Below are 19,587 nucleotides of genomic sequence, written 5' to 3'. Positions count from 1 at the left end.
ATGGACTTACTAGTTCACTTCTACTTGGAAAGTACTTGATACAAGAAAAAAAAGAATTGCAAAGTCTTAACTTTGGTATTTGAATTTTATAATCATTTGGAACCAGTTTTCTTCCATTAAAATTTATCTCAGTTGAAAATGTTCAGTATCTGTGTTTTTACCTCTTGTTTTTACAGTCTGTTTATTTCCAAAACTCACAGGAGACTCCCAAGCGGAAACGGGGTCAACACAGCTAATCTCTGGCTTGAGTTAAAAAGCAAGACTTCTTAATCTTGGAGATGCTAATTTTTTTTCAAAAGACTATTAAGTGACTTTTTAAAAAGCCAAGTCTCAGCCCAGTGCTGTGGCTCACGCCTGTAATCCCAGCACTTTGGGAGGCCAAGGTGGGCAGGTCACCTGAGGTCGGGAGTTTGAGACCAGCCTGACCAACATGGAGAAACCCCGTCTCTACTAAAAATACAAAATTAGCCAGGTGTGGGGGCGCATGCCTGTAATCCCAGCTACTCAGGAGGCTGAGGCAGGAGAACGAACCCAGGAAGCAGAGGTCGCAGTGAGCCGAGATCGCGACATTGCACTCCAGCCTGGGCAACAAAAGAGAAACTCCATCTCAAAAAAAAAAAAAAAAAAGCCAAGTCTAAACTTCTTTGTAATAGGAAAATACATTATATATATTAATATTTCGATAGAAATTTTTTAACTTGAGTAATTATGTAAATTAATTATATTTGCATATCAAAATAGTTAACCTCTCCAATGTTATGAATAGAAAAATGAGATGATAAAAGGAAATCCAATGGACAGAAATCCATTGTAAAGGCAACAAAAGTGAAAACTGTAGAAAACTGTAAAAGCAAGAATTTTCAGTCTAATACTCTTGACTGGTTAAATATGACCCAGAACAAACTGTTACCCAGATAAACACTTCTATGACTGTAGCAGGAGAGAAAAGATGCACAGCTAATCAGAAGAGTTTTCACTGATAAAGAAAGGGCCCAAAAATAATGATAGGTAATTGAGAAAGCAAATATTATAACTGGCCACAAGCAAAATCCAAAGTAACATAAGAATAAAGACAAGTTCACTGTTCTGTTAAAAACATTGAATGCCATAGGAATAAAAGACTCTTAGTTCTCTTTGGGGGAACAAAGTCACCACTCCATTCCCAGGACTTCGGTCCAAGGGAAAGAAACACACTTGAAACTCTTCCTCCCCACCCCTAAAAGAAGCACCAGGCACAGCAACCAGGGAACAGGCAAACCAGTCTCTAAAGATAAAGAACCTCTCAGAGAAGGACAGTCATCCAACTACACATAAGAAAGATACATTATTAGTTACAGTTCTAAACCCTACCTCGGATTCGTGATAAGAAAAAAGACTCTGTAATTCAAACATTTCAGATACCCAGTACGCCTCAAACTACCCTGACATCTAGTCACAAAGCATTCAGAGTAACCCTGACTTGGAGGTGGGATTATTGCTTATATTTTTACTACAACTCTACACAGCACAAACTATGCACCTGGTTTTCATTGAATTCAATGATTGTCTACTAAATATTCACTCCAAGCAAGCCTTTGTGGCTGATGGTCATACTTTCCCCGGTGCCGTCATCCTGTCATTCTCCTCCAGGCAGGAGAGTACTGTGTTTCAAGGAGGCTGTTGTGACCGTTTATCAGAACTCTCAAAACAAAAACAGTTGTCCAGTGGTTGAGCTTTAAATAGGAAAAATATCTGAGTACAACCTCCACATTTTTCTCATTATCCAGGCTTCTAAAGCGAAAGTTTAATTATCATTTAAAATGTGGCCTAAATGTCCACGGCAGGGAAGAGCATCGCAGCAGCCATCACTTTCTCACTGACAATCACTGTGCTCTTACAAGTAGCTTTCGCTATTAACGTACATACAAACATAAGATGTTTTAATCTTCAAATCCAACACCACTCCAATTTCAGGAAAAAAAAGCCCTGAGATGTTAGCACACTGGAGAAGCAACCATTTTACTCCTTCAGACTAGAGTTCCATTTCAGATATTAACTTACAATCACTTAGAGGGCAAACAGGAAAGGGGTAGCAGAAGGCTAAAATCCAAGGTTGTCTGGGGTCCCAATAAAGAGGTTCTGTAGCTGTTTGAGAACTTGGCTTTGCAAACTACTTTCTTAGGCCAGAGAAAAACCTCTCGGTAAACTGTTGGAATTTCACCAAAGTATCAATCACGGCAGCCCCTGGGACTAATCCGGTACCGCTGGACTTTCTTCACGCATGGTAGCCCGTATAAACACAGTATATACAGCAAGGTTCAAGCAAGTCTTGGCAAATTTTAACACTGGAGAGGAAGACTGCTTTTATTTCGCTATATTCTTGGATTAAAGGTATTCACTTAAAATAATAAACACTTCTCCGACATTATTACTGGTTAGCTCAGTTTTGAAATACTGGCAAGGTCATTTCAAGAAGAAAAACGGGAGAGGGAGAGGTATATTTTACATAAGATAAAATTCACACTTTTCAGTGTCCGGTTCTGAGTTTTGACAAACGCATTTATAGTGGTCTCATCAGCACCACAATCAGGCTACGAAGAGAGAGGTAACTCTTCGAGGATTCTTAAAAGCAAAATTAATTTGTCAGCATACTTTAAAAGTATTTTTGAAATATCACCTTATTTATTTAGAAAAGCAAAATAACACGGTCCGAGTGGTCCTAAGCCGTGAATGCCTCTGCAATACTTAAATGCCCTCCTCCCAACCCCAGCCCGACGAGGGTGAGCCCCGCAGCCAGTGGCGCGCGTCACTGTCGGCTCCTTTTCCCGAGTGGAGACAGGGGAAAGACAGAGTTGCATCGCCAGGCTGGAGCCACGAGGAGAAGAGTTTAACGCCGGAATGACAAACTCTAAAGCACTGAATGCCTCTCCCTGGTAGGGCACTGCGCGTGTGGATCACGGCCAGGGACGCGTGGGAAGAAAGACGACCTATTTCCTACGACCGTCTTCCTAACTGGACCGAGCGGGAGGAGGCGGGGGCTGGTCCCCGGGCACCCCGGTGGGCACCGAGAACTCGCAGAGAGGAACATAAAACCGCACGGCCTTCCCCGAGCAGCGGGGAGACGGGAGGAAGGAAGGAAATGAGAGCTCGACCCGGCCGCGCGCAGAGCCGAGCCGACCAGCCCGAGGGGCCAGGGCCCCACCCGAGAGCAGGAGCGAGGGCCGGGGACAGGAGACCAAGCGCGGGGAGAGCGCTGCCTGCACCTGCTACCACCTCGAGACCGGGTGGCGCGGGGCCCGGGAGTGTGGGCGGCAGAGGGGACCGGGCAGCGGCGAGCGCGCGCCTCCCGCCCCGCAGAGCGCCCGGGCAGAGGCCGACCGGAGCCCTCCGACCCCGCCGGGCCCTCCCCGCCCAGGCACCCGAGCGCACACCTGCCCCCTTCAAACCCTGGGCCCAGAGCGGCAGGCGGAGACCCTGGCGGGGGCGCGGGCCGGACTTCGGCCAAGGGGCGCTGGCTAGGGCGAGGGACGGCCTCGTAAAGCTCGGAAACGCAGCGCGAGTTTTCCCCGCAGCCCGCGGGCCGCGCGCGCGCAGAGACCGCCGCCAGCACTCACCTGCCCGCTTCCCTTAGCGCAGCGGGAACGACGCACTCCGGCCCGGACCCCGCCGTCCGCCTCAACCAACCCCCAGGCGGTGGCGGTGGCGGTGGCGGTGGTGGCGGCGGCAGCGGCCGGACGGGAGGGGCGGGACGGCAGCCTGAGACGGCCCCGCTACCGCGGCCCAACCCTGCTCCGCCCGCCCCGGACCCCGCCCCCGGGCCGCCGCCGCCGCTGCTCATTGGTCCACACCTCGGACGCATGGGCGCGGCCCCGCCCCGCCGCCCAGCCGGCGTTCCGTCCGGGGTCCTCCCCAGCCAGTGGGCTGGCGGCTCCCGGGGGCGAGAGCGGCCGGCTCAGCGGCCGCCAACCCCGAGGTCGCAATTGGCTGCGTTCGCCCCCGCCAGAGCTCTGATTGGACGAATCTCGACCCGGGCCCCGCCTACGCGCCCAAGTTCCGTTAGCAGGTTCGGTTGCTCCAGAATGCCTTTTTGCTCCAAGGGGCGGGACCGACGGGATGGGCCCTGTGACTGGCTCCTCCCCCTGCACGCAGCAGCCACTGTCCTGCGGGGCGGGCGGGCGGGCGGGGAGGAGAGCGGCGGCTTGTTCCTCTTTTGAGAGCTCTGCTTTCTTCCCATTGGTTGACAAGCATCCTACTCTCTCCGCCCCTCCGGTCGCTTGGTTTTCGTCTCAAGACGCAGCGTGATGACGTAGTTCCCCGACATTCCACATGCAAGATGGCCGCAGTCGGCAAGGAGAGACGTCGCTAAGGGGCTTGCCTGAAGCGCGAGGTGAGTGACCCACCGACTGCGGGCAGCACCGCCCACCTCCGGCGTATCTGGAGGTCGGAGTAGGTTATGGTCAACCGCCGCCATCCACTGGCGGAGTCTCTCTTTCCGGATTCTGCCTCCCTCCGCTAACCTCGGGTACACATTGAACTTAGCGGGCGGCGCGGGGCTGTGGGGCGGGCGTGTAGAGAGGGTCTGAGGCGCCGGGGCGGGGCAGTGAGGCCGGGCTCAGTCTAGAACTGGTAGCGGCCCTCGCACTGGGGAGCAGTCAGAGTTCGGGGACTTTCTAGGGGTTGGGCAAAAGGGGCAGGGGTGTTAACCGCGCACAGTCTCACAGCCAGACTACTCACATCTCCCCGATTATTTCGCGGCGTATTAGTCCAAACCTTGGCTAGGCCTGAGACTTTTTGGAGGTTGTTCCATGTCTAGGGTATTCCGACTTTGGAGTTTTGAAGAGCCACGTAACGAGGGTGCGACTAAGAATGAGGAAAAGGCACTTCCGCGGTTAGATTTAGTTGTTGCCGAGACATCGTCTTTACGGACCCGCTCCTGGTGGTTGCTTTGGTTTGTTATGAGAGAAATTGTTTTTTAGAAAATTGGATCGTAAGTCTAGAGGTTATCTGACAGCTCCTAAACTATTGTCTGCCCAAGATAGGCTCGGTAGTGCTCGCTAAATTTAGATTGCCAGTTAAACGGAGCTTTCGCTAAGTCATCTGAGGTTAGGAACTATTTCTAAGAGCATTTCTTAAGGGTGGTCTTCTATGTTTTTAAGGGAAACTTGGTGATGTTTGTGTATCTCGATCTAAATCGCTGTTTACAGATATCTAGCACAATGTCTTGCAATTGTAGGTGCCCACTAAAAGTTTGTATGAATGATGTTGCTAGAATGAAAGCGAGGAGCTTTCGGCGCCTGGAACACTGCCTGATGTTTAATAAGCCCTCCGTATTGCTGAATGAAAGAATGGATAGATGGTGGTAATGGTAATAGTATTGATAGACATCTGGATTAAAGTTATGCACTTAGGATGCTTACCTGTTAAATAATCTTGACTATGAATATAGTAATTATCCGAGATTGTTTTATTCAGAGCGACTACCACTGCTGTCTTTTAGGGTTTTTTCCCCCTCTTGTATCTCATTTCGATTATACTGTGATGCAGTATTCAAGCATATTAGTCGATTTCTAGGCAAATCCTGTTTAAATTTGTTCCATTTTGAAAATGTAGTTTGCACCAACAAGCAATAAAAACTATTCGAGTTGTTAATGAGGTTCTTAAATGTTAAATGCTGTTTCTAAAATTGAATGTCATAAAGAAAAGTTGGTCATAGCCGTGGCCTATAAAATGGGCTAGTTCATTTTAGGACGTTATATTTGAAAGCAGTGACTCTGCTGAGTGTCTAAAAGGGAGGACAGTGTTTTCTGCTTGTTTTCTTTAAAACTGGATGAGGACAAAAAAATCTAGAGGAATTAAATTCAAGGTAATTGAGGAGATTACAGAGTGATCATATTTTTAAGCTCAGGTAAATTGTATACCAGAGTATTTGCAGATGACTTTATAAAATCATTATTCATAAATTTTGAAAAATCCTAAAAGTGCAGTTAATGATAGAAGACTAGAGTCTGGTAAATGTCTCAGTTTTCACACAGAACCATTCGATGGCTCTTGGCTGCTAGGAACCTATTAATAAACTGTTTTAGAATCTGGTTGGAAGAGCCAACAAGTTTATGAGTACTTGGGAAAGGAGAGCTGATTCCCTGAAGCCAACAGAGCTTCAATAAGAAAAGGCCAGGTGAGGCCAGAGGTGGTGGCTCATGCTTATAATACCAGTACTCTGGGAGGCCAAAGCTGGAGGATCACTGAAGCTCAGGAGTTCAAGACCATCCTGGGCAACATAGTGAGACCTCATCACTAAAAAAAAATTAAAAAATTAGCCAGATGTGGAGGTGCATGCCTGTGGTAGCTAGGGAGACTGAGGCAGGAGGATCACTTGAGTCAGAAATCAAGGCTGCAGTGAGCTGTGATCACGTGACTGCACTCCAGCCTGGGCGACAGAGCAAGACCCTGTCTGAAGAAAAAGCCAGGTGACACAAATCATTTCCTTTTGTTACTAGACTGGTAGTGATTGGGGATTGCTGGACGTAAGTTCATTTAAGTTTATTTAGGACACAGTCTTCCAACAAGATTCTAATACTGTGTCTAGATACAAGAGTTAAATATGCATTGGATAAGGTGTGGTTAGATGGATTGATATCCATGCAAATTACCAACCCCAAAATGTTGATTAATGGGTTGATGTAAACCTGAGATATGTAAATCTTTGGAGATATGCTACAGGACTCTGGTCTTGCCCTTGCTCTGATTAACACTTTTTTATTACCAACTTTAAATATATAAACAGCATGATTCTCAAGTTAATAAATGCACTCAAACCATGTAGTGATAATCAGCCGCACATTAGATGACACTCAGAAATCAAAGAGTTCTTAAAGGCTGAAATATAATAATAGGCCAGAACCAACCAGATATAGATTTCCTACATGAGATCGTCTCAAAAATTTTTTTTAAATAAATAAATTTAGTTGGTGTGATTACATTTACAAAAACTCAGTTTTCCTGGCTTGAGAAAAGTGGTTCTAGGATGTAATGTTCCACTTACAGAAGAAAAGCAGTGTCTAGATTGAGGGAAGGCAGTATCTTGGTATAAAGTAAGACAGATTGTGGCTGCTGCTTGCTAGCTGTGAATTAGTCAGGTTGCTTCGTCTCTCTGGCTCCATTTTCTCAGTGATAAATTGTGAGGATAAGAAAACTAGCTTGCACACATGGCTGCAACACAGCAGACACACAATGGACATGTTACTGAATGTTAGTTACCACCCCCCTCCCATGTACTATGCACATCATATCTGTTTTGATTCCCAATATTTAGGGAGGACTTGAAACACTAAAAAAAAAAAAAAAAAAGTCATGATGAGAAAAATGGTTAGATTTGTTTACCCTAGAGAAGGGAATGTAAAAATTGCTTTTACCTATTTGAAAGACAATCAATAGATAAGGGAAATGTATTTTCAAAGGTTAGTTTAAGGACCCTGGTAGAAGTTAAAGAGTCGCTAAAAGGTAGATTTCATTCATGCATTATTTTATGCCATCTGTGTAGCAGATCTAGGGGATGAACAGAACAGATAAAAATCAATATAGGAATATAGGAATTATGTGAACACCAGTTATTGATACCCAGCAATGCCATAGGCTGTTTTATAAAGTAATGAGGTTTCATTGATAAGTGGCCAAATATTACTAAGAGGGGATTTCGATATTGGGTGAGATAATTGAGTGGTGACATTTACTATTGTTTCCATAATTCTAAATGTAGAAAATATATTTAGTCTTTTTTTTTTGAGTCGGAGTCTCGCTCTGTCACCCAGGCTGGAGTGCAGTGGCGCAATCTCGATCTCAGCTCACTGCAAGCTCCGCCTCCCGGGTTCACGCCATTCTCCTGCCTTAGCCTCCCGAGTAGCTGGGACTACAGGTGCCCGCCACCACACCCGGCTAATTTTTTTTTCTTTTTTTGTATTTTTAGTAGAGATGGGGTTTCACCGTGTTAGCCAGGGATGGTCTCTATCTCCTGACCTCATGATCCACCCGCCTCGGCCTCCCAAAGTGCTGGGATTACAGGCATGAGCCACTGCGCCTGGCTGTATTTAGTCTTTTAAGATGTAAAATGATATTTATGAAGCCCATTCCTGAAAGGTGCTGCTAAAATGCCTTGACAGGTTGCTTGTGTATGGATTTTCATTTTGCAGAGTTCATAAATCTCAGTCATTTTCACAGGAATCACGAGCTGCTAATGAGAAAATTTATAACTTTAGGGTCTTGTGAAAAAGTAATTGAAGAGTAATAGGGAACAGGTTTATAGACCTGAGGCAAAAACTCTTTCAGGGAGTTCTACGATTTTGAGGACTATCTCTATTCTGTTTATGTCCATAATATTGTCACTACATTTCATGAATTGTTTATATTCTGCCTTGGAACCTAAAGGGTTGAATTGAATATAACAAAATTGACTATACTTATGATTTATCCACTTGTGGACCAAGATTCTTTTCCATTCCAGTTTCATCCCTACTGGGTTATTCCTAACACTGTTCCCCACTCTGTCCCTTTCTTCTAAACAGATATTTTGGTATTCTACTTCCTAGAGAATATGGAGGTACTTCCTCCCCCTTAAAAGATTATTTAAAAGTGTCTTTGTCAAAATTTTCCTTCCCTTCTTAGGGAAAAAAAGAGCTTTCTTTCTAAGGTTAACTTTCTTACTATGCTTTGTATTATCCCTTGACCAGTTAGCCTCCCTTGTTCTGACTCCACTAGTCATTCCTTTTTTTTTTTTTTTTTCTGGCTGCAGACATTTTTCCTTCTCCTTCATGCTGAAAAATAAATAAAAACCAAAACAATAACAAAAACTCCCTACTATTACCTGTTACTCTCTTTGAGAACAGATGCCTCAAAAGAATAACCTGTTTCTGGCCGGGCATGGTAGCTCATACCTGTAATTTCAGCTACTCAGGAGGCTGAGGCAGGAGAATCACTTGAACCCAGGAGGCAGAGGTTGCAGTGAGCACCACTGCATTCCAGCCTGGATGACAGAGGGAGACTCTGTCTCAAAAAATTAAAAAATGAGTAAAAAAGAATAACCTATTTCCTAGTCTGTTCATTCTTTACCACCCCTTGCAGTTTCTACACCTTCTGTCCTATTGCACTTCTAAAAATGTTATTTTATTTTTATGTGTATGTAGGTATTTTATTTAAGTATAGTCCTATACCATACAAATTACCCACTTAAACTGTACAAATCAGTAGTTTTTAGTATTTTCAGAGTCGTGCAACCGTCACAATTTTCAGTGTCTCTAAAAAACAACTAATCACCAATTAAAGTAAACTTCCCTTAGTTCCTTGTCCTTTAACTTTTCTTTTGCATCTGTCATTGTTGACTACCATCTCTGGTTTAAAGCTGACATGCCTTGGTTTATTTTGCAATGAAGGATGCAGATTTCCCTACTTCTTGGACCAGTGTTTTTCCCTTTCTCTTATTTGGTGATTCTTAGTCCACAAGTGGATAAATCATAAGTACATTCAAGGCTGTTTTACCTTCCTGTCATTGGGCAAACGCTCTCCTTTGGTGATTCTTCCTACTTGGTACAAGTTCACAGAGTTCTGTACCCAGACTCCTTCCTTCTTCATTCTCCATCCCTCCATCCGTCAACACGACTTTATAGTTGTCACCTCTGTATAGATGAATCCCAAGTAGATATGTTCTGTAGAGACTCCAACTGGCCTATTTATCTGTCTGATAGATATTTCCACAAAAGTATTTTAAAGTTCTTCAAGCTTAGTATTTATAGAGCCAAATTCTTCTTTTCCTCCCTTCTTATCAAAACCAGCTTTTTCTCTTGTCTTATCCATTTGTCTTTTTAGTATCACCCTCTGTGTCAGTCAAACTTGAAATCATCTTTTGGCACACACACCCCTTTTTCCAACTGCCATTGTGTGGAGACAGGTGTATTAGGTAGTCTTCACTTGAACTGCTACTGTAGTCTCCTGTTTCTCTTTCTGCATACCTCTCAACAAACCTCATTATGCTCTCTCCCCTTACATGCGTTGTTGTTATTATTATTCCCTGACAAATAATTCATATATTTATTTTTTATTGTCTCTCCCACTAGAATGTAAGCTTCCTGGGGCAGAGACCTTGCTTGTCTTGTTCCCTGCCATGCCATTAAGGCCTGGCTCATAGTAAATGCTCAGGAAATATTTAAATGAAAAAAGTACATGGAAAACTGTTAGGCATATGTATCTTAAAGTAGCAATTCCCAACTGTAAATAAATTGCTAAGATGTGCCAAGATATTGATTCCCTCAGCCAACTGTCCAGTTGCCTTCTGTTCTATGACAATATATGTGCATGTTTAACACTTATTAATAATCAAACACCAGAAACATTTTACATGCCCAGACAGTAGAATGGATAGATAAAGTGTGTTACATTCATAGGATAAAACTGTACTGTACAGCAGACTTTCTCAGCTTTGGCACTATTGAAATGTTGGACTAGATAATTTCTTGTCATGGGGGATTGTTCTGTGCACTGAGGATGTTCAGCTACATTCCTGGCCTCTACCCACACTGGATGCCAGTGGCAACCCCCCAGTTAGGAAAACCAGAAGTGTCTTCAGACATTGCCAGATGTCCCCTGGGGGGCAAAATTGTCCCAGGTTTGAAAACCACTGCTCTGCGGCAATGAGAATGAACAACTACTGCCTTATGCAACAACAGGAATGAATCCCACAAACTTAATATTGAGCAGAAGAAACCAAATGTAAAAGTGGTACTGTGTCGTTGCACAGTCCTTCAAACAGGGGCAAAACTAATTGATGGAAATAGAGGTCAGAATAGTTATCTTTGGGAGGATAGTGACTAGGAGAAGAATGAAGAGAGCTTCTGGAATGTTGGTACTGTTCTATTTCTCAACTGAATAGTGTTACACAGGTGTGTTTACTTTGTGAAAAACAATCAGCCATACACTTATAATTAGTGCACTTTTCTTTTTGTATGCTGTGATTCAAATTACAGTGTTGTAATTTATGAAACCAGTACCCACACATAGGCAAGTATTCCTTGGCTCTCGAGGGATTGATGAAGATAAGGAGTCCTCCTGGTCTCCTATGCAGTCTCATCGGACTTTATCCCCAACTTTTTATTATATGAAAGAATAGTGCAATGACTACTTGTTTACCTGTGGACACATATTCGTTTTTTGCCATGTTTACTGTGTGGTTGTGTTTTAGCTGAACTATTTGAAAGTAGGTTGCAGACATTAAGACACTTTACCCAAAATACTTCAGCCTTCATCTGCTCAGAATAAAGTCATTCTCCTGTGTAATCACAATATCTTTATTACCCCCAAAGAAAATTAACTGACAGTAATTCCCTTCCTGATATCCTGTAATATGCAATTCATACTTAAATTTTTCCTAATTGTTTGAAATTTTTTTTTTTTAAAAAAGATCTAATCAAGGTTCACATATTGCATTTTGTTGTTAGCCCTCTTTAGCCTTTTTAAATCTAAGACAGTCTTTCAAAATGTTTTTTGATAATACTGACAGTTTTGAAGAGACCAGGTCGGTCGTTGAGTAGAGTGTCTCACCTTCTGGGTGTGACTAATAGTTTCCGTGTTGTGCTTTTTCACTTACTCTCCTACCGTCAGTTTTTACTGTAAACCGGAGGTTCAGTCAAAAGTTTGCTTAAATTTAGGTTAAGCTTTTGGGGGACAAGAATACTGCATAGGTAGGTGATATTTATTTCTCATTGCAATTGGAAGTCACATAATGGCAGGTTTTCACCCTATTAGTGATGTCAAGTGTGATCATTTTGTTAAGGATAAACTGTATTATTTTTTACAGTACTTAAAATCAGTGCTAGCAAAGTAGCATTTATTATCAGTAGCATTTTATTATCAGTAGTTATCGGTGCTAGCAAAGTATTATTCTCTCTCTATATTAATATTGTTATGGACACATAGATTGTATTTTATGATCAACTGCAGTCATTTTTCTTTTTACTATTCAAATTACCTTGAATTAGTCCAGTGGGCACCCATCATGATGATTCCTATGTCTTTTTTTTTTCCCCCTAGCAAATCATTCCTTCAGCAGTCCTATGTCTTTTGATAAGCTTTGATTGGTCTGAGTACATCCCAGGTAGGCTCCAACCCCAGACTGGAAAGAAAGCTGCTTCCTTTTAGAGGGTATTGGTATTGAAAAAGTTAAGATTTCAGAACTAGGTTTGTCATTCCTTCTTGGTACTTGAAAAGGAGAGAAATGGGATATATATGTATATATTTTTAACCGTGATTTATCTTGATATCTTCAGTTAAAGTTTAACATCACAGATTTTTTCTTAACATTTGGTTTTGTGCATGTGTACATTTGTTTTCTCTGCACTGAAAATCTTGGTTCCTAACAACATTAACATTTACATATTTGCTTTATTCCACAACATGCAAAAAAAATTTGTTTGAAAATTACAATATTAATGACACTACTAACAATAGAATAATGAAGTTTTACAATTTCCTTGGGGTCGGCCACGGTGGCTCATACCCATAATCCTAGCACTTTGGGAGGCTGAGGCAGGAGGATCGCTTAAGGCCAGGAGTTTGATGCTGAAGTGAGCTAGGATCATGCCACTGCACTTCAGCCTGGATGACAGAGCAAGACTCTGACTAAAATAAATAAGTAAATAAATAAATAATTATTTTCAGTTCTTTTTGTCCTTAGAATATATCTCACTAAGCATGTAACAAGATCAGAAATTACTTGAAGTAAATTTTCTGTGTGGTTTTGTTGCCCGTTTGGTTTGAGTTTTAGGATTTGCTTCTTGATTTTTAGTTAAGTTTATGAGTCTGTTAAATATTTACATGATTCAAACATCAAAGGTTATAAAAGTACTCGGAAGGGAGTCAAGCTGAAAGAGCACCTAATGGCCACATTGGAATAGTTTGAGCAACAAAATAAATAATGATAGTGATAGTATTGGATTATAACCCAAAGAATAAAATACTGACACCTATACTAAAATAAATAAATGGGAGAGAAGAAATGAATGTTAACAAAATGATTCCAAATAATAAATGTTGAAGCAGTAAAGGAAATAGAAAGTCACCATTAGAATACCACAGTTATTATCATCTCAGGTGAGTGCTAAAATTAGTAGATGAAACTTGAAGGAGAAACAGACATTTGTATAGTATTTTGCATTATAAAATATTTCCCCCAAAATATTTACTTTCTACTGGGTGGCTTTAACATATGTCCACAGTTTCTTTGATGCCTCTTCCTCTAGAAAGTGGAGCTTAATTCCTTTACCCTTGAGTGTGAGCTGGACCTTGTGACTTGCATCTAAGGAATAGAAGATAGGAAGGGAAAAATAATAATTTACAGTGAGAAACCTGGTAGACTCCATCTTAACCAAGAGCTCATGGTTAACATTAGTAAGTTATTCTGATATCACCTGCACCCAAATATGATGTGTAGTTAATAGTGGTTATACCAAAGTTAATTTATTTTTTTTGATAAATGAACCATGGTTATGGAAGATGTTTACATTAGGGAAAGCTAAGTGAAGGGTATAGACAAAAACTCATCTATCTTTACAGCTCTTCTATAAACCTACAATTAGTTTAAAATAAAAGCTTTCATAAAAAGGCAAAGCTGTATGAAAAGACATACACATAGAGAAGTCTTGTTTCCATTCCTGTCTTTTCCATCCTGTTTTTCCTTATTAGTAATTATTTTTTGAATTACTTTTAAAAAATAGAGAGGTCTGGCTGGGCACGGTGGCTCACGCCTGTAATCCCAGCACTTTGGGAGGCCGAGGTGGGCAGATCACGAGGTCAGGAGATCGAGACCACCCTGGCTAACACAGCGAAACCCCGTCTCTACTAAAAATACAAAAAAATTAGCCGGGCGTGGTGGCGGGCGCCTGTAGTCCCAGCTACTTGGGAGGCTGAGGCAGGAGAATGGCATGAACCCGGGAGGCGGAGCTTGCAGTGAGTCAAGATCATGCCACTGCACTCCAGCCTGGGTGACAGAGCAAGACTCCGTCTCAAAAAAACAAAAAAAAATAGAGATGTCTGTTTTTTTACCCTCCTTTGTTACATGGATGCTAACATACTGTGTACACTATCCCGTACCTTGCTGATATGGAAGTCTGTCTGTCCAGTACTTAATGATCTTTCTCATTCTTTTTAACAGCTGTGGGGTATGCTGTTGTGTGCATGTACCATATTTTACTCAGCCAGTCCCCCGATGATGGGCGTTTGGGTTGTTTATAGTTTTGCCATTATAAATAACACTACAGCGAATAATCTTATGCACATGCTGTTTCATAGTTGTGACATTTCATAGTTACGACAATATTTTCAGAGTCGATTCCTAGCAGTGGGATTGCTGGGTCAAAGAGCAAATGCATGTGTAATTTTTTTGGATATCGTGAACCTCTCTGTGACAGTTGGACCATTTTGTACTCCCACTAGAAGCTTATAAGATCACCTGCTACTGTGTAGCCTTGCCAACAGAGCAAATTGTCAAACTTCGGGATTTTTGCCAATCCAGTAGGTGAGAATTGTGTCTCAGTGTGATACCTGATTATGAACAGGTCATGTTTTCTGAGGTTTTAATTAACTGGTCTCCCCCCACCCTTTGAACAGTGCCCAATTTAATCAGTCACACACAAAAATGTAAATTATTAGTTCAAGCTTTTGTCCAGGTACTTAATTCTTCCTCTTGGAAGAAAGATCACATATCCTTCAGAGCTGCCAGGTGCAAGGAGGAGAATACTCAGCCCCGCCATGTCACCCTCCCCACCAGAAATGAGGCAGGTACACAGAAAAGTTTTGGTTTCCAGATGAATTGGTGGGAGCCCTGGTCCAGAACCTGGCCACAGAGCTGCTGTTTTCTTGCTGACCAGATTAACCTGGCTCCAGCCAGCTCTTTCGGAACCCTTTTGATGTCTTATTTGAAAATTTCTGCTGTCTCTGATCCAGGTTACAAATGACTTATTTGTAACAGTGATCTCTAGATGAGATCCTTGGTATTTTTTTTTTCTTTCTCTCAGCATGGAGCTTTTGGAGAATGTCTTTATTCTGAATGAAAGAGAGGGAAGAGGATGAGAAAGCAAGAACAGTTTAAAGGAGCTCCTTCTCTCGTGGACCACTTCCGTCCACCCACTCCCCAAATCACAAGATGCACATTTGGTTTACATCAGTGAATTCAGTGATTTGTGCAGATGTGAATTAACCAAATCCCATGACTCGTCTAAGTGAAAGTGCCTATATGGAATAAACTGAAAAGGGATGCTAGATGGAAGAGATGATTAGTTTTAGAACATAAATCTTTGTAAAGATTAAGACAGGCCCAGGTTTTACTGAAGCATGGAATCTGGACCAGTGTTAGAGTACTTGTGTGTCTAGTGAAGAAAAACCAGAAGAAAGTGAAATGTGCTTCGTTTCTTCCAAAACTTTGTCAAATAAAAAAAAATTAACCCTTTAATCTCAAGAGAGAGGGAGGAAATACTCTTCTTTTTTAAACTACCATGAAATTTGAGATTTATTAATGTTAGTACTGGGGTCATCTTAACAGTATTGTGTTAAATTGGCTCTGGAGTTAGCCTGGGCTTGTAACTAGCTATTGACTGTATGGTTTCTACAGGAAATACTGATCCCAAACCAGGTACGATCTATGATTCTAGATTGCTTATAGGATGGAGTATTCCTTTCCAACTTTGCTTTTTTCTTTCTCATAGGATTCTAACATTTTCAGAGGACCTTTGGGAAAGAACAAGTCTACTTCAATAAATGAAGGAGAATAAAGAAAATTCAAGCCCTTCAGTAACTTCAGCAAACCTGGACCACACAAAGCCATGTTGGTACTGGGATAAGAAAGACTTGGCTCATACACCCTCACAACTTGAAGGACTCGATCCAGCCACTGAGGCCCGGTACCGTCGAGAGGGCGCTCGGTTCATCTTTGATGTGGGCACACGTTTGGGGCTGTATCCTGACTCTCCTTGGAGTCTGTTACAGATAGACTCCCCACTCACCACCAAGAAATAATTAGATTCTGTAGACAAAATATATAGTAATTTCTCTGTACCAGAGCAGTTCTTAAATATCTGTTTGAATGTTGTTTCTGGTGGAAGTTTTTCTCTTTCTGGTTTGTCATTTTGAAGGTGTAGACTTAGCCACTGAGGAGGTGGCCAGCCAGGAGGATATGAGGCACCCATGAGGATCACAGTTGAGGCTGGGCACAGTGGCTTATGCCTGTAATCCCCGCACTTTGGGAGACCTAGGCGGGAGCATCCCTTGAAATTTGGAGTTCAAGACCAACCTGGGCTGCAGTGAGCCAAGATCACACCACTGCACTCCATCCTGGGTGACGGAGACACTGTCTCAAAAAAAAAAAAAAGATCACAGTTGAAGTGTTTCTAAAGGGTGTTAAAAGTATAAAACTTCAGCTTGCTAATTTTTGTACCAGAATTCTGACACCCTGAGATTCCCATCTCCTTACTTTGCCACTAATACTGTTTACTTTACCATTGATTTTGTTGTTGTTGTCTTTTTGTTTTTCTACATTTAACTAAGAATATAACCTGTAAAAGTTATTGGTTAGAGTCCTTAACCAGAACAACAGACACTATGATACCCTGGCAACTGGAATAATTTATTTTCATCGCTTCTATATGTTTCATTCCTTCAAGCAATTCCCAAGATATGTAAGTGTTTAAGTGTTTGAATTTTATTTTAATTCTCTGTCATATGTTTTTATTTCCACACAGTTTGGTGGACTAATTGTAGTCTCTATTTTTCTCATATTTTCCAGAAAGTATTTATTTTTATGTGGTATATACTGTATATAAACAAAATCAAGTTTGAACTTTGTTTATTCTAATTAGCCATATTCAAATCTTTTCACTTAGGCCAATATGGACCATAGTCATATTGCACTTTTTATGAAAGTTTACTCCTGTGTTACCTTTCCCAAGATAAATTTGGGCTTATAATTGAGACTCAACAAAGACCAAGAAAGCAAAATGGAGCAGAAGTTGTCTATGCCATGTCACTCATTCTTTGATTACTCCTCAAGACATGCATTGTTTCTTACTCTCTGTGGGAGATAGAGTAGCTTTCAGTCCAGGGTAAGTGGTATGACATGCACAGAGCACATGATGGAAAGTGAGGCCATCGGAAGATACTGATAGAGAGCTGTGGCATTCAAGGAGGAGACGAATTACATCTTGGAGAGAGCAGGGAAAGTGCTAGGAGGAAGGTGCCAGCAATAAGGTAAGCCTTAAACGTACATAGGACATAGCCATGCCGTGATGGGCTAGGTTAGTGCTCCAACAGAAGCTAGCATAAGCAGAGGTAGGGGGAAGCATGTGACACATAGTCAGCCCAGCCAGGAGCTTGATTTGGCAGGAAGGGAGTGATGAAACCCTGGCTGGATAGGTAGACTGGGTCAGACCACAATAAGCCTTGAATGCCAGACTTCCAAAATTTGACTTTAGTGGGTGAACAATGCAGTTATTAAGAGGTTTCATGAAAATGACAGACTTAACAGGAAGGTCATTGCATTGATTTGTTTTGTTTGCTAAGATTTTAATTAGATTTACATACGTGTCTTCCTCACTGGTTGTGAAGTTCTTGAAGAAGGAGACCATGCTGGAATCAGTTTTGTACCCCCGGCAGAGTGTCTGACATCTAGTGTGATCAGGATTATGTGAGGAGAGTGGCGTGTAGGAAGGATTGGAGCGGGCAAAGAGAAGCTGAAGACAGCGCATTTCAGACCCCAGCGATATAGGTACTGAGCTAAGGTTGAGGCAACTGGAGGGACAGTTTCTTCATCCATTCAGGCTGCTATAACAAAATGCCTGAGACCCAATAATTTACACACAACAGAAACTTAACTCTTCACAGTTCTACAGCCTGGGAGGTGTAAGATCAAGGTGCTGGCAGATTCTGTGTCTGGTAAGGGTTTACTCCTCATAAAAGGGCTCCTTCTTGCTGTATTCTCAAATGATGGAAGGGAGGAACAAGCCCCTTGGGCCTCTTTTATAAGGGCAGTAATCCCATTCAGAATCACTTCCCAAGGGCCTCACTTATTCATACAGCCACCTTGGGAATTAGGTCTCAAGCTATGAATTAGGACATAAACGTTCAGACCATAGCAGAAAGAAAAGGAAACATGGGCAGTGCTGTTGAGATGGATTCCACAGGACTGTGTTTAGTTGTGCTCTTTCTTTTTCCACGGCAAAGCTTGCTATTTAGGGAGTTAATTTCAGATTGGAATATGAGAAGAAAATTTATTTATGTGGCTATTTTCGTTTTTGGCATTTTCTTTGTTTACATGACTTTTTTTTAAGAAAGTTAAATTTTAAATAATTTTTGAAGCTAGAGTTTTGGGGGATTTATTATGTATAAAATTTCCTTCAAGATTCTAGAGTATCAGAGTATTTGTGAATGATAAAAAGGAAGGTTGCGGAATGAGGAAGACCAGTTTATTATGAAGGCCAAAATTTATTGTATCTATTTGTGTGTGACCTTTGATAACAAAAATCAAGAACTTTTGTTTCTCTTTTAGGTGACAGGAGCCTGTTGCCTATTTCTGGCTGGGAAAGTAGAAGAAACACCAAAAAAATGTAAAGATATCATCAAAACAGCTCGTAGTTTATTAAATGATGTACAATTTGGCCAGTTTGGAGATGACCCAAAGGTAAGAACAATAATAACTTCCTGCCTTCTGGTCTTGATTCCTCTTGGTAGCATTATGATACAGTTCCACATGTTGACAATGCCTGTGGCCCTTGTGTCTGCCAGTCTCTTGAGTTCCTAAGAGGGCCTTCTGTAGAAGTTACTTTATGCTTTTGTAAGAAAGGAGGGAAGATCATGTAGCCTACACTTACTCAATGCTTCCTTATGTGCCCAACAGTATTCTCAGCACTTTGGGGCAATGGCACATTTCATGGATATGAGCAAAAATCCACTTAATTGCCATTAGGACTCCACTTCTTAAGTGCAGTAGTGATGGCAGGGTTACAACTCCAGCTAGCTGCTGGGTCAAACAAAAGTACATATGCTGTATGTACACATACATGTGCCTACATATGCCATGTATCTTTTGCTTCCAAAGAATGTTGGAAAGTATCGACATTTGCAGCATTTTTATGCACCCAGAGCTTGATACTGGTCACACCACCCATCCTGTCCTTCCATACAATACAACTCATGCCAGTGTCAGCAAGTGGTGCTCAAAAAATTGTACATATCCTTTTATTGTGTTTTTAAAATACCACTTTTAGGGACCCGTGGCAGTGTTCCTCCACTCCCATTCTCATCAAGTTCCCCTTATTGCAACCCCTGTAACGCCTGATAATTATCCTTCATAACATTTATCACAGTTTGCAATTAAATAGATTTTCAAAAGTACTTTATTTAGGCCAAGGCGGGCAGATTGCTTGAGCCCAGGAATTCAAGACCAGCCTAGGCAACATAGCGAAACCCCATCTCTACTATATAAGAATAAACTGGCTGGGCGCGGTGGCTCACGTCTGTAATGCCAGCAGTTTGGGAGGCTGAGGCCAGTAGATCACGAGGTCAGGAGATCGAGACTATCCT

At 42.0% G+C, this 19,587-nt stretch overlaps 2 protein-coding genes across 5 annotated transcripts in view; one reads left to right on the top strand and one right to left on the bottom strand.

Moving 5' to 3' along the window:
- SETD3 (SET domain containing 3, actin histidine methyltransferase) overlaps positions 1–3,813 on the bottom strand; it is an 89,610-nt gene extending 85,797 nt beyond the window's left edge. For all 3 annotated transcript variants that reach the window (XM_017960322.3, XM_017960324.3, XM_021940286.2), the window contains exon 1: positions 3,594–3,813. The gene's annotated coding sequence lies outside the window, so the exon portion shown is untranslated. The remainder of the gene's footprint in view (positions 1–3,593) is intronic.
- Positions 3,814–4,228: 415 nt separating this feature from the next.
- Positions 4,229–19,587, top strand: part of CCNK (cyclin K) — a 30,462-nt gene continuing 15,103 nt past the window's right edge. Inside the window, exons 1-4 of one of the 2 annotated variants that reach the window (XM_021941550.2) lie at positions 4,229–4,366; positions 15,720–15,968; positions 16,607–16,688; positions 18,554–18,685. In XM_021941550.2, the coding sequence (XP_021797242.1) occupies positions 15,772–15,968; positions 16,607–16,688; positions 18,554–18,685 (411 nt within the window). In that variant the 5' untranslated portion in view covers positions 4,229–4,366; positions 15,720–15,771. Of the gene's footprint in view, positions 4,502–15,719; positions 15,969–16,606; positions 16,689–18,553; positions 18,686–19,587 lie in introns of both variants that reach the window. The other variant, XM_021941551.1, reaches the window with a different exon arrangement.

Source organism: Papio anubis, chromosome 7 (assembly GCF_008728515.1).
Source record: "Papio anubis isolate 15944 chromosome 7, Panubis1.0, whole genome shotgun sequence".
In the NCBI taxonomy this organism is placed as follows: Eukaryota; Metazoa; Chordata; class Mammalia; order Primates; family Cercopithecidae; genus Papio; species Papio anubis.
Note: the sequence above shows the minus strand (reverse complement) of the source record. Positions and strands in the feature narration are given on the sequence as shown.